Source organism: Seriola dumerili, unplaced genomic scaffold, assembly GCF_002260705.1.
Source record: "Seriola dumerili isolate Sdu_G_001 unplaced genomic scaffold, Sdu_1.0 BDQW01000068.1, whole genome shotgun sequence".
Taxonomy (NCBI): domain Eukaryota; kingdom Metazoa; phylum Chordata; class Actinopteri; order Carangiformes; family Carangidae; genus Seriola; species Seriola dumerili.
The window spans coordinates 2,440,107-2,454,262 of NW_019174323.1; the positions used below are offsets into that span (position 1 = coordinate 2,440,107).

The window sequence follows — 14,156 nt, forward strand, 5'->3', positions numbered from 1 at the left end:
AGATTTTTTCTTACAGTAAGACTTTTCTTCATTTTCTGTAGGAATTACCCGGTTATAATGAAATGTATTACCTGGAAACCACCTCACCTGCAAGCTGCACCATTGAATCATCCTGCTGGTGTATCTTTTCTCATCGGTGAGCCAACATCCAATCAGAGATGCGAACGCTCACGCCCCCGTCTTTTGATTGGCTGAAAGATAAACAGCTTTTGGAACGTGTGTCTGTGTGTGTGACTCGAATTCATTCATGTTTACATTTGTAGGATACAGCTCCACTTTGCCTCAAGCCGAGACTTCAGCACGACCTGCCAACAACAGCAACGACGACAGCAACGTAAGAAAAGGCTGGTCGGTTAGTGTGACTCACCGGGAGCAAGAGGACACACTTTTTGCTGACGGTAATGTCCGGTTCACGACGTTTTCAGCCGTTTACGAGTTGATTGTCTCAAGCTATCGCTAAGGAAAAGTCGGCATCATGTTACCATAGCAACAACACGGCACATATCCATACATATAAGTACAGCCGTTAGTTTTAGCTTCATATTTGCCTAATTTTTTAAGATACCGACCAACTGAAACGTCCAGACTGTGTCAAGAAATAAATTAAATGCGTTTCCTTTGATGACTTCACATGAATTCTGTACAAATTTAGGTTTCTGTTGTGTTTTTTTTCTTCTGTTTGTGAGTAAGCTAGCTAACACGCCGTGGTGTTACGACATATTTTGTGATTTTGTGACGTCAAGGTGTCATATAGTAATTTTTTCGTTTAAACTAACAGCTATCAGAAACGTTAACATCCACCAAAACAAATTTACAGTAGCCGGAAGTAACTTACCCAAGTACTGTACCTGATACTTGAGGCAAAGACTTGTTATTTGGCCCTATTGACCCCCGCTTTCATTATTTTCCCATGCACTCAGAAACCAACCAGTGCTCTAGAGCTGAAATACTAAGGTAGTTAATTTATTAGTCTATTGACAGCAAGAAGTCTGATAAGTGATTAAACATTAAAGTTTTTTTTAAGGAAAATGCCAAAATTCAATTTTGGTACAATACAATTTTAAAACAAATGAGCTCAATGTAAAATAAAATTATGAAGGTCTTAAAACTAGAAGACCAGGGCTACAAGATGGAGGATAGAGGACCCATTATAATTGCTGTTTTACTTCTAACAAATATTATGGCCAGTAGTGTATCGGTTTTCTGTACACCACTCTACTTTGTAAATATTTGGTCAATCAATCAGTCATATTGGTCAGTGTGATATCTAGGTTTAGCTTGTAGCTATAGTACCAGGTCACACTTAGTACCAACTAACTTTCCTCTGTTGGTCCCAAGTGTATTTTGTTTTTTTGTCAAGGTTTGTATTTGTAGATCACAGCAAAATATGTCATTGTAATGTATTCATTTAGTATTTATCTAGTGTCTTGTACAGTCAAGACATTAAAATCATACAGCCACAGCTCTAAAAACAACAGGATTAAATGGTGTTATTGTGTTTATTGTTCTGGTGTCTTGACAAGGTTTTAGCTATGGTCTATTTTCGGTTATGTGATGAATTTTGTTAATGTAGCCTTTTTTTTTGGTGTGTTTGTTACTAGTGGTTCAACAAATCAGAAAATAGTACACTAAGCTTGATTTTAAAAAAACGACAATTGCTCATCTTGGAGAGCAGGAATTGAAAACATTTCCAAATCACCAAGAATCACAATTTGTAAATACATTGCACAACACTGTACTTACAAGTCCTCCAAAGTAAACAGCATCATTGCCTTCCTCATTTAATAACCAGAGATATTCTTTTTTTTTCTACGCAAACAATTTCTCTTACCCTTATTTAATATCACTCCATAAAAAGGCAGATAAGTAAGTATGGAAGCGTGTAAGATGTCAACTAATGGTTAATTAATGTTGATTGACTGATTAATCAAGCAACCAGTGTTGGCCATTGTGTGTCATTCTTCCACCTCATTATCATCCAGCCTTGTTTTATCTGATTGATACCTGGTTGGCTGCCATGGCATCTTGGAAACTTAATATACAGTGTCTTGTTTGTCTGTTTTCAGTTCCTCTTTGCCAACTGTTTGATCAGCATTTTCCTTTCTGCCTGTGCTGTATATTTAATGTCTTCAATGGAAGGCAAAGCTTCAATCGAAGGTGCTCCATTTCACCTTGGCTAAGAAGATAGATGTCCAGACTGCTCTCTTACACCACACACTGCCGCAACACTTTTCAGCACAGATTTAAATTTAACAACTCGAGGTGTTGAAAAGCACTTCTCCTATTTCAGTGAACAAATATCAGGGATTATCCCTCTCTACTTGCTCCCTGCTGAGGTCACCTGATCATTTTCTCTCCATCATGTCAAGGGGGATCGGGTGTTTGTCCCCATAGTTTCTAATTGGTCACCAGATCCACCGCCGGGCCTGTTGCTTGACTGTGTAAGTCAATCTGAACTGAGCCATCCTTGTGATGATGCAAATCTACTGTGTCTCCAGAGGCAGACCGTGCATGAAGCTGAGATGTGGTTCTGTGGTTTGTCTACCGAGGAGGGTGACAGCGTCTTTAAGGGCTCTTAGAACGAAGATTCCTGGACCAACGAGGTGTGCAGGCAGACAGAAGGGGGCAGCAACTTCCATTGCCTTTATCCTCACAAATGTAGGCTTAACAATGCAGGTGAGTAACAGTCATTTCTCAAATAATGTTAGTGAGACTTGACAGTACAATTCAACAGTCCTGCAACAAATCCTACCTTCATGAAGGTTATAATGTTGAGTTTTCGTTGTTTAAGAAAGGTGTTGATTCAACTTCATGGTCCTTTTGGAGGCTGTAGTTTGTGCTGCATTATACCGAGACGTGTTTCTAATATTTTGTCCATCCATTTATATCAGTAAGGGCTGACTTAATGTTAGATTAAATTCAACAGTACCAAAAACTACAGCCTCCCCAATGACCACAAAGTTGAATCTACACTTCTTCAGGGCAGTTTCAACAAAAACTGAACTTTATAACCTGCATAAAAGGAGGATAAGACTGTATTAGTTTTAGCTAAACTATGTACCTGCCTGATTAGTGCCAAAAGTGTTGGTTAAGTTATCAATTAGTCAATGGAAAATGATCTGATATTGATTTTGATAATCCTTTTAGGTAATTTATCTTGTAAAAACAGTAAACATTTGTGTCCTACTGCTTCTCAAAAGTGCAATTATTTTCTGCCTCTTTGTCTCATCATTGCAAATTAAACAGTGAAAATCAGCAGTTTTTAATACATGATTTGGGCTTCGGTAACTTTATGTGCATTTATCATGATTATTGCCTTTTTGTTTAGTGCTGCAGTTTTTTCAAGTAATTTAAATAGTATTAAATGTCAGCATGGCGTGTCACCTGAACGTTGAATGCTATGTAGTGACATTTAGCAATTACCAAACTCGTTCTCATTGAGTCCAGTCATTGTTCGATGAGGACAGGTAAGACAAAGGTGTTATTCGTGTACCTGTTGTTGTTGCACGCTGAGGGACAACCTTGGAGAAATCCTTTGCGGGGCCGTAACTGTATCTGGGCTGAGGTCAGTGGGGCGTCTCGGCCCAATGTGAAGCTCACAGTTCAGGGCCAGGATTATCCAGATCACTGGATCAGAATACTGTTACCTAGCACCGTAACCTCCCACAGTGTACCTGGGATGTACCTCCTTAATGCCACCCACCCCTCCACCCCCCCAGTATTCTTCCACGGTCATTAGCAGGAATTAACTTGACCTCACCTTCACCCTACAAGACACCAGATAGGAGGCAGAGGCAAACAGCTGAGATGCTGCTGTGACGACTGGTAGCTGCTGTGCAGACGGACGTTTCCAGATAAAAACACAACGTTTTCAGTCTGTGATGTGTTCACACTGGAAGTGAGAAAATGAAATATACACATACCATACAGCATGCACACTAAATTCAATCGATTCAACAATCAGTCGAAAAGATATTTCATGTCGTATCAGTAATTGTTTACCTTGCTGACTCTACTTTTGCTGCTTCTTTTTCTATCAACATTATGAAAAGCAGTAGAATGTAAGTAAAGTGTTATACTGTATGTGCTTATTTCTGTTGTACCTTGGCTCTGCTTGGTGTTAGGATTAATTCCCCTCGCTATTGTTGTCGTATTAACCACTATTTGTATCCGTCCTGCCACAATAATTCTTGAATGCCAGTGTGTGACAGCGTGCTGACAGCCAGAGCACTCACCTGATGAGAGAAATGGAAACGGAAACATGATTCCATGCGCGCACTTACAGCATGTACTTTGTTCTGTTTGATTGAATTTCATTGAGAGGCTGTACAGCACATCCCATTAAAGAAGAACTATGTAAACGAGTAAATGAGTGTTGGAAAATGGAATGGAATAATTTGTTTTTTTGTCTACACTGTCATCTTAGTTTTTTTGCATTTGCTGATAGTAAAATGAGCACATTTGTCTTTGTTTTTGGCACATCCAGGATGGGTCTACCTGTGGACAGCCCAGACAGAAACGATGATGAACATAAATATGAGGGAGAGGGAGAAGAGGGCGAAAGCCAAACTGAGGCCTGCACCCTCACCCGCACCCCGCCGCCCATCACCAAGAAGAGGAGAAAATGCAAGAAGAGGTACTTTACTGCTGGAGCTCCTCCATTTGTACTTCTGCAGTTATTTCCCATTGCAGGTATATTAACCGCTGAGCACCCTGACAGTTATGATTTTATAACTTGTCCTGGAGGCTCTTAAGTTTTTGTTTTCTCATTTGTCCTCATCATATATGGGAAAAGGAAGATGAGTGTAATGATGCATTTGTAGGACCTTGCAGCAAAGCAGATGTCTGTCCCTCTCTCTGTCTCTCTTCTCTTCCAGATGACTCTGGATCAACCTCACCAACTGCAAATATGAAAGTGGTAAGTTTGGGACAAAGATGACTAAATTATAAATGTCTATTATTTTGTTATTTAGTGCAGATATCTAAGGTAATTTCTTTCTATTCTGCAGCATCTTTTCAGTACTTTTGTGTACTTTGGTCTGGAGCTGTTTTCCATTGTTTGGTCTGTGCCATGTTGTTCTGGTTAAAAGAGATCTTATTGCCACACAAGTTATTTTAATGTTCTTCTAACTTCGTGGCAACAATTTGGGTATGGCCCTTTCCTGTTTCAGCATGACCCCATGCAAAACAAGCAAGCACGCAAACTTTATTTAAGTGGCACCAAATTAAAAGCCAGATGGAAAAACCCTTTAACCTTTTACCTGTTTTAAAAATACCAAGGGAGTGGTAGAGATTCCACAGTTTAGGGTCATAAAAGCAGGAAGCAGCCTCACCAGATTTTGTGTTAAAAAAAAATTAGGAACTTTTAAAAAAAACATTTGATGTTTAATTTGCCTCAGTGCGACGAGCTGCTCGAAGATACGGCCTCAGAGAAGCGGTGGAGGGTGAAGACTGGACACTGTTTTGGACCGACTGCTCTGTGTCTCTAGACCGTGTTAAGGACATGAAGCGTTACCAGGTGTGTGACTGAATTCGCTCACACCAGCAGCCACATTACTGCCATTACCATATATGGCTAATTAAGCTGAATTCAACACTGTAAAATAATTGTCTGGTAATTCAATCTGTAGATCTGGAGATGGATCACGGAAGACTAGTCGTTCTGCTCTTTCAATTTGTAACATCTTTACATGTAATTTTGATTATCCTCAATATGTTTACCCATGAAAGTATTTTGGCTTGTAAAACATTTGCGATCTAATTGGGTGATTAAGTGTAGTTACTATTGAGCAAGTTAATACCAATGTCCTCCAGTCTTCTCTTCAAGTATGAATAAGGAGGATCAGTTTATTTTGTAATACCCTACTTAGCCCTGCACATAAAAATATGTAGTACCGTCCTCATATATTCACAGAATATTTCCCATGTAAACACAATTGTCTGTGTTTTATTTGTCTTTGCAGAAAATAAACCATTTCCCGGGGATGAGTGAGATCTGCCGCAAAGACCTACTGGCAAGAAACATGAACCGCATGCTCAAGCTTTTCCCCAAAGACTACAACATCTTCCCCAGAACGTGGTGCCTTCCTGCAGAGTCAGTTTGCACTTTTTGTTGTGAGCTTGCTCTTTTATTTTGTTCTTCTCAATGTGTCTCAGTATACTAACTCCTTATCTGATTGATTGTACTTTGCAGTTACAGTGACTTCCAAGCTTACACCAGGGCCAAAAAAAACAAGACATATATCTGTAAGCCAGACACTGGTTGCCAAGGCAAAGGGATCTTCATCACCAAATCAAGTAAAGACATTCCCCCTGGAGAACACATGATCTGCCAGGTTTACGTCTCCAGGGTGAGGGTCTATTAAACAACACATACAACACCTACACAAAAACACACACAGTTGTAATGTTTTTAACAAATGCTTTTTATTCCCCAGCCTCTCATTATTGACGGGTACAAGTTTGACTTGCGTATTTACGTGCTGGTGACGTCATGTGACCCATTCAGCATATTCATGTTCAAGGAGGGGCTGGCCCGCTTCTGCACCACACAGTACAACGAACCAACGCACAGCAATGTGGTGAGAGATGTTAAAGGAAAAAGTCTGGTGATATTCTAGATTTTACCTATGGTCAGAAAATCTCATGTACAGACTCAAACCAACAATATGTTATATCAAACATGTTATATTAAACTTGACAACTCGTCCCTCAGAGTGTCCAATGCTCAGAACCAATTGACTGGCCTTTGGACTTATCTCAGTCAGCGGTTACCTCATAACTTATTCATAATTTACAATTTATTGATTTATACTTAAAGGTAAAATTTTAAACTCATATCCTTTCATATTTCTTTACAATATATATACATATATTATAGTATAAGGACATAGTTTTATATTTTCTGTATATATTTATCTTTATTTTCATCATATGTTCTACTTCATATTCTCCATTCCTTGCTGAAGGAGCAACTGTAACTCAACCTAATTTTCCCCCGGGGATCAATAAAGTATTCTGATTCTGATTCTGATATTGAGCCTGACATATTATATCTATTCTTTATTCTTCTGCCATTGTTAATCCTCTGTTGATAATAGTCCCCAATAGATATACCATTTCCTCCTGTGTCAAGCTGTTTTAGGAAATTACAGATTTTTTTGTGTGACCCATTTTTAAAGTTTTATGTCTTCCATTTCCAGTTTTGACATCTTTCTTAAATGATAACTCACTTATTGAAATTGTCTTTTGATCAACTTATCAGTTCAGCTTATTAAGTCGTTGCAGCTCTAATAAGAAACTGTCAGTAAGTTTTTGACTGCAATTCAAAATGTGTATTCCTTTCTTTACTGTGATGTACCCGTCCTGCCTTGTTTCTCTGATGTTAGGAAGATGTGTGCATGCATCTCACCAACTACTCCATCAACAAGCACAGTGAGAATTTTCTCCGTGACGAGGACACGGGCAGCAAACGGTAAAAATATCCTGTAGCTGATGTCTGTTGTGTAATATTATTAATACTCTTAAAATATCACATTTGTCTTCGTGTAACTCAGCATGTTTCGTGTTGTTTTCTTGCGTAGAAAGCTGTCCACCCTGAATAAACACCTGGAGTCCATCAGCTGCAACACAGAGAAGCTGTGGAATGACATTGAGGACGTGATCATAAAGACTCTGATCTCCGCTCACCCCATCCTCAAACATAATTACCACACGTGCTTCCCCAACCACACCACCGGCAGCGCCTGCTTCGAGATCCTGGGCTTCGACGTGCTGCTGGATCACCGCCTCAGACCCTGGGTGCTGGAGGTGAAAGACCATGACACCTTAGTTTAATATACTGTATATCAGCCATAAATATGCAGACCAGTTATTTTTGTTTTAAAGTTCTTAACAGGCTCCTATATTAAATACAGTTCAGCTAAGCTTTTAATGCCTTAATATTTCCCCGTTGTAAAACACCTTATTTCACACAGTCTGACAGTATCATACATATCCTCAATCAGCTTGTTCCAGCTCTTTATTGAAGCTTTATGATATTTACACTCAGTAAAATATTCAAACGCAGACCTCCATGTTTTTATGGCTATCACTCTATCAAATGGAAATATTGCAGATGTTTTGTGCAACATTTTATACATATTTTTCCCAACTTTAGACGTGTTTCATATCTTTGGATCTCCACTAGAATTCAAAGCAAATATTTGTGGGTTGAACAGTGTTAGGCCGCACAGCAGTAGTTTGTAGTGAGGTGTAAAGAGTAAAAATGTTACGCAGAAAATTGATTATCATATTAGATGTATAATCAGACATGTCTAATGTTTTTACATGTGTGTCAAGGTTAACCACTCCCCGAGTTTTACCACCGACTCACAGCTGGACCGGGAGGTGAAGAATGCGTTGCTGTACGACACCCTGGTTCTCATCAATTTAGGTGCCTGCGACCGCCGCAAGATCACCAAAGAGGAGAGACGCAGGGTGAAGGACAGGCTGCAGCAAAACCGCTCCAGAGAGGCCAGGTATGGTCCTGTCAGACGCAAATGGCGTGTGAATGTTTTTCCAAGGTCATACATCCATTGTGTAGGCTTCCTGTAGACATACCGTACTGTATGCAGGTGACTGTTACTGCGTGTGTGTGTGTGTGTGTGTGTGTGTGTGTGTGTGTGTGTGTGTGTTTTACCACCAGGTCGGAGGAGCTGCGTCAGTGCCAGGCGGCCACGGTGGAGCAGATGGAGAGATATGAAGCCAAACACCTGGGAGGCTTCAAGAGGATCTACCCCAGAGAGGGAGGAGAGAAATACGACAAGTACTTCAAACACAGCAGCTCGCTCTTCCAGGAGACGGCAGCGTCCAAGGCCAGAGAGGAGTGTGCCAGGTACCTGCGGCGCGCGGTCAACATATTCAGTACAGTTCAGTAAAGAGATTAAGCTGTTAGTGATGGACAGGAATCTTTTATTTTGGACTACATGGGGTTGTGTATCTGCCAGATCTCATCACATCTGACAGATCAGTTAGTTGACTGACAGAATTAACAATTCAAATATATCTATCCAATCAGGAACCTCAGAAAAACAAATGTTAATCTGATCCACTTCACACAAAAACATACATTTGCATAACCCAACTAATTTCTCCAAAGATAGTATCCCTCACACCTCCTTATACCAATGTTTCCACTGAGGGAACATCTTTACAAATACTAGAGTTAAGAGTCTTTCTTCCTATATATAAATAATATTACAATTAGCTTTGCATTATTAAAGGGGTGATAAATCCTTTAATCACTTTCACTTTTCTTTAAAATGTTTGTATCTTTTTTTCCAGAATATATGTGCACATATAACAATTTTTGATTAACAATCAATACACTGATTAATTGATTAAATTAATTATCAAGCAAAAATGCTTAGCATTTTGCTCGCAAATGTGAGAATCTGCTGCTCTGTCTTCTATCATTATGAATTCAATGTGTTTTCTCTGCCCATTACTATTGGTTGTTAATAATGCACGAGATCTACAGTATTCACTATAATAAGTGTTATAGAAAAATAGATAGTTATAAAACATGTCTGGAGGGATCTTCATGTGCAGCAGAAAGGACAAAGGGCTCAGCTCTGTTCCGGACCAGAATTCAAACGAGGCTGAAAGAATATAACATAAAGGCAGAATTAGAGATGCAGACTGTAGGTATGGCTGATTTAAAATAAACCCGGGTGGTGGTGAGCTCATGCTCCTTGGAATAATATTTATTTTCAACAAACAAACTTTTACATATTTGAATGTTCTTTGGTGCAGGCTTGTTCTTCTTTTCTTTATTGTTATTTAAAAAATACATTTTGATAACAATAGTTTTAGTTTTAACTTTAGTATCACAGTAGTGAAAGGAGAAAAAAAATTAGTACAGAAACAAAGATATTTGTACAAGATATTTGTAATTGTGGAAATTAACTAAATGCATTTACTCAAGTCTTGTACTTAAGTACAATTAAGTTTACTTGGTGATTTGGGATTTTGCAGTTTAAACCGCTCAACAATACATAGAATACAACAGTAAAAGGCTACTTGCACATTAATTCATCAGTAATAATAATCCTATAGTATAATATATATGCATGTATAATGCATATGTGGGTGAAAACATGTCAAAGAAGACAATATAAAGATTAAAAAAAGAGAAATGGATTTAATTAGCACTAAATGATCTAAAATTATTTCACTTTATATCAGAGAGTTGCTGACGTTTCTGTGTATTTGTGTTTTCAGGCAACAACTGCAGGAGCTGCGTCTGAAGCAGGAGCAGAGGGAGAGAGACCAGATGGGGGGTCGGAGGAGAGACTTGCAGGGGGAGACAGCAGGGGAGAGAGTCAAACCACAACGAGCATTAACACAACCCCCCACTTCTCGCTGTGACTGTGACCCAGAGGCGGTGAGGCAGCTTCGTTAAAGATGCAGTATCCACATGAAACCACAAGAGGGAGACGTACAGCCTCTGGCCTATGATGAATGGTTCATATTCTGCCTGACCCCTTACAGTCAGAGTAAATGTATATTTACCCAATTTAGATTAGCTAGAATAATATTCCTGCAGATAACTTTTATTGGATGTCTCTCATTTCAAATTCAAATATGTTTTATTGTCAAGACCGGAAGAGCGAACAGTGTTATCAAGGTTATCCAGTGACAGTAATTGCTAATATATTGTAAATACATACTAGTGGGTACATATACAGTAAGGCAATAAAAACAAATTGAATCAAATGCCTCTATGTGTCTCTGCAGCCCCCTCTGTCCAGTCTGTCAGTGGATCCTGAAGCTGCAGGAGTCCAAAAAGAGAAGCAGGAGAAGGAGAGGGAGGAGGAGGAGGAGGAGGCAGATATAGAAGAGCAGGAGCGGGTGGAGGCTCTGCTCCAGAGGAAGAAACTGCTAAAGGACCTGGGGGTGGTGGACCTGATCCACCAGCTGCTGCACGGGTGGACAGAGGGAGGGGGAGTCCTGCAGGACGCCTGCACCCACCAGCAGAGTAAACAGACTCAGCAGAGACAACAGCAGACAAAGGTAAGACCCGACTACAGGTGATGTTTTCACCTTTGATGTGTCAGCCAACATGAAGACATTGACAGCCTGTGTGGTTTTCATGCAGCATTAAGTATGGTCTCAGTTTTCACTTGTCTGTTTTTCATTAAATGATCATTTTATTTACTTTACCCTCCAGTCACTTTATTTTTCATTTCAGTTGGAGTCTTTGGCGCAGTTTTCCCACAGGACGAAGCAGCAGCAGCAGCAGCAGCAGCAGCAGCCCTGCACTCAGATCTCACGGCAGGTACATGACCACAGACACCAATCTAATCAAAACAATCCCATATTCTGTCACATCTGGTTTATGTAAAGAAATAAGGAAATAAGGAATGTAAGATGCCTTACCCATTTAAAAGGTAAAACAGAAATAATCAATTCCGATTCAGTTGCTTCAAAAACATCCTGTAAGTGACTTAAACTTTTTTTTAAGAAGAAAAAAAATAACATTTTCTATATTTTTTGGCATTTTCACACTTGTAGCTGGGGCTGTAACTAACAATTATTTTCATTATTGATTAATCTGCTGATTATTTCCCTATTAATCTTTCAATCTATATATAAAGTGTTTAAAAATAATGAAAGATGCCATTTACATTTTCAGAGTCCACAGTGACATCTTCACTTTGTTTGTTTTGTCCAAAATTAAAATAAAGACAATTCAATTTTCTGTCATATGGCAAAGAAAATCCAGATATTAGAATATAATATATAAGAGAATATTTGACATTTTTGCTTGAAAAAAACAACTGAAACCATTAATCATCAAAATAGTTTCAGATTACTTTTCTTTCAATCGACTCTCATGACTCATTATTCAATGACTACTCACTGCAGCTCTACTTGAAACATTCAATGTTTTTCCCAGAGGCCGACAGTTCATGCTGTAGTTCAGTTGGCTGAATTGTGCAGAATTGTTCCAGTGTAAATCCAAATGTATCACAGTTAATTTAAAGCTGCTCTGTGGATAAACAGCATAAAATAACTGTCAACGAATGAAAACGTATTAACAGTTTAAATTCAGCTGAGAATACCAGTGTAGATTTGCTGTGCTGAATAATTATTATGACATGGAATTAAAATGACATAATATCACCGCTGTGCTGCAGCACGCCCACTCCCACATGACTCAGCAGCGTTTGCTCAGGCCCACGATCGACCAGAGGAGCCTGAACGAGTCCAGCTGCCTGCAGCAGGAGTCCAAGAGCCTCAACAGAGCGGGAGAAATACGAAGGACCATCAGCGCCCAGCGGATACACTGGCCAGGTAAACGCATCTCCACACGCTTCTCGCTGTGATTTGACAGAAATCACCTCAATGCAGCAGCAAAATGCAGGTGAACTGTGTCTTTGGATGTGACTTTTTTTTTTTTTGTTGTTGGTTTTTTCTTGAGCTTTAACAGAGTATCACAATCTCCTGGGTTTTTCTCACCTGCACAATCAGTATTTTGCTGCTGTTTTCCCCTATTTGTTGCATGTTTTTTGTACAAAATCTATAAATAAAAAAATGTATTAAATGTTTTCGGCTCTATCTTCTAAAAACAAAACTGGCTTGTGATTAAAAATACCAAAATACGTTTTCCATTCATTTAAATTTTAAAGTGTGAGGAAATAGCACTTACCATTTTCCATCACATTCACCTACAACAAAGATTAATATAATTCCGCTTCAGTAATTAGTTTGCACCTTTTAATTCAGTCACACAGCTCTTATTATTACTGTTTTCTCTTGTTTAATAATAGAAGAGTTGTGGGAATCACAGATCACTGCAGAGTTTCCAGAGAGTAGCATTATTAAACACATAATTAAAAACAACTGAAAACTAAATGAACTTTTGCAGTGTTCTTGTTTTGTGTATATTTATGGTTAGATTTTCTTTGTTTTTTCCTCCATCAGTCAGCGGCTCTCCGGCCGTCAGGCAGGACAGCAGGAGCAGCTCCTACACCGACACCCGGTCCCGTCCCAGCATCCCGATCGTAAACCACGTCCCTAAAAGAGGCCTGCGCTGCGCCTACATGTCCCATGACCCCGCTGCCCTGCAAAGCCTGCTCGTCATCTCCACTCGAGCCCCGCTGGTCAGGAGGCCTGGCTTCTCCCACATAGTCCGAAACTCCTCCCGCAGGGCCCCCCAACACAGCAAAGGGCAGTGAGGAGCAGGGACCGCCGACCTCTGAAACCCCCAGCTAGGAGAGTCTAGAGCTGCTGCAGGCCGACGCTCTCACACTGAAGCTACTCCAGATATTTAAACCGATTTTAGACAAACAGGACCTGAGGAGAGCTGGAGGTAGAGAGGCCTTAAACTGTGATAACACACAAACACACTGTGCCTGTGATGAATGCCTCATGTTTATAGATAGATTTTATATCTGGACACCTGCAGTTAACGCTGCTCCGCCACTGCACAGTATCAACCCGCAGCTCTGCAGAAACTACATTATGACTTTCTACATTTTCTACCCACTGTGTGTTTTCACATATTTGTCATATTTTTGCTCTGCGGATGAATCATCTCAAACAAACCTCATCTTTAGTGCCAAAATAAAAGCACAGGCCTCATTTAACACATTATGGAACATGTGTGTGATTCATATCTGCACATTTCCTCAGAATCTATAAAGTCATTGATTATTGGGTTTTGATTTGAGATTAAATTTCTACAGTGAAATCAAATTAGCTTTGATTCATGACTATTAAAGCCTTACTAATTAATATTACGATTCAATTTGAAAATAAACATTTAAACTGAGGGATATTAGAAATAAAAGCCTGCTGCTTTTTATCTGAAGGGAATATGTTTGTGTTGTCAAGTATTAAAAATAACTTTATTTGCACTGGTGGTCAATAAAATAGATTTTTTTTTACCTGCGAAAAACGATTGCAGTGCAATTCTTTTTTTTATTTTTTTGATTCCTATTTATTATTTATGATTTTATATTAAAATATACATTTTAATTATTATTTTATCTTTATATCATTCATTTTTGCTGTAAAGTTGTTAATTGTTCGCACCTGTGTGTGTGGTTTCATCTCGACACTTTTCAGTTTGAGTTGAAGAGGCCATAAAGTTTTACAGCATCTCTGCG

General features: G+C 39.2%; 1 protein-coding gene across 1 annotated transcript; it reads left to right on the forward strand.

The window, feature by feature from the left end:
* Positions 1-4,487: 4,487 nt before the first annotated feature.
* ttll6 (tubulin tyrosine ligase like 6) lies at positions 4,488-13,715 on the forward strand. Its single transcript, XM_022742301.1, has 14 exons — positions 4,488-4,692; positions 5,400-5,518; positions 5,964-6,094; positions 6,194-6,350; positions 6,438-6,581; positions 7,389-7,474; positions 7,584-7,809; positions 8,341-8,519; positions 8,687-8,875; positions 10,264-10,426; positions 10,780-11,055; positions 11,234-11,320; positions 12,183-12,339; positions 12,964-13,715. Exons 1-14 carry the CDS (start codon positions 4,488-4,490, stop codon positions 13,221-13,223), a joined length of 2,379 nt encoding a protein of 792 aa, XP_022598022.1. The 3' UTR covers positions 13,224-13,715.
* Positions 13,716-14,156: the final 441 nt, after the last annotated feature.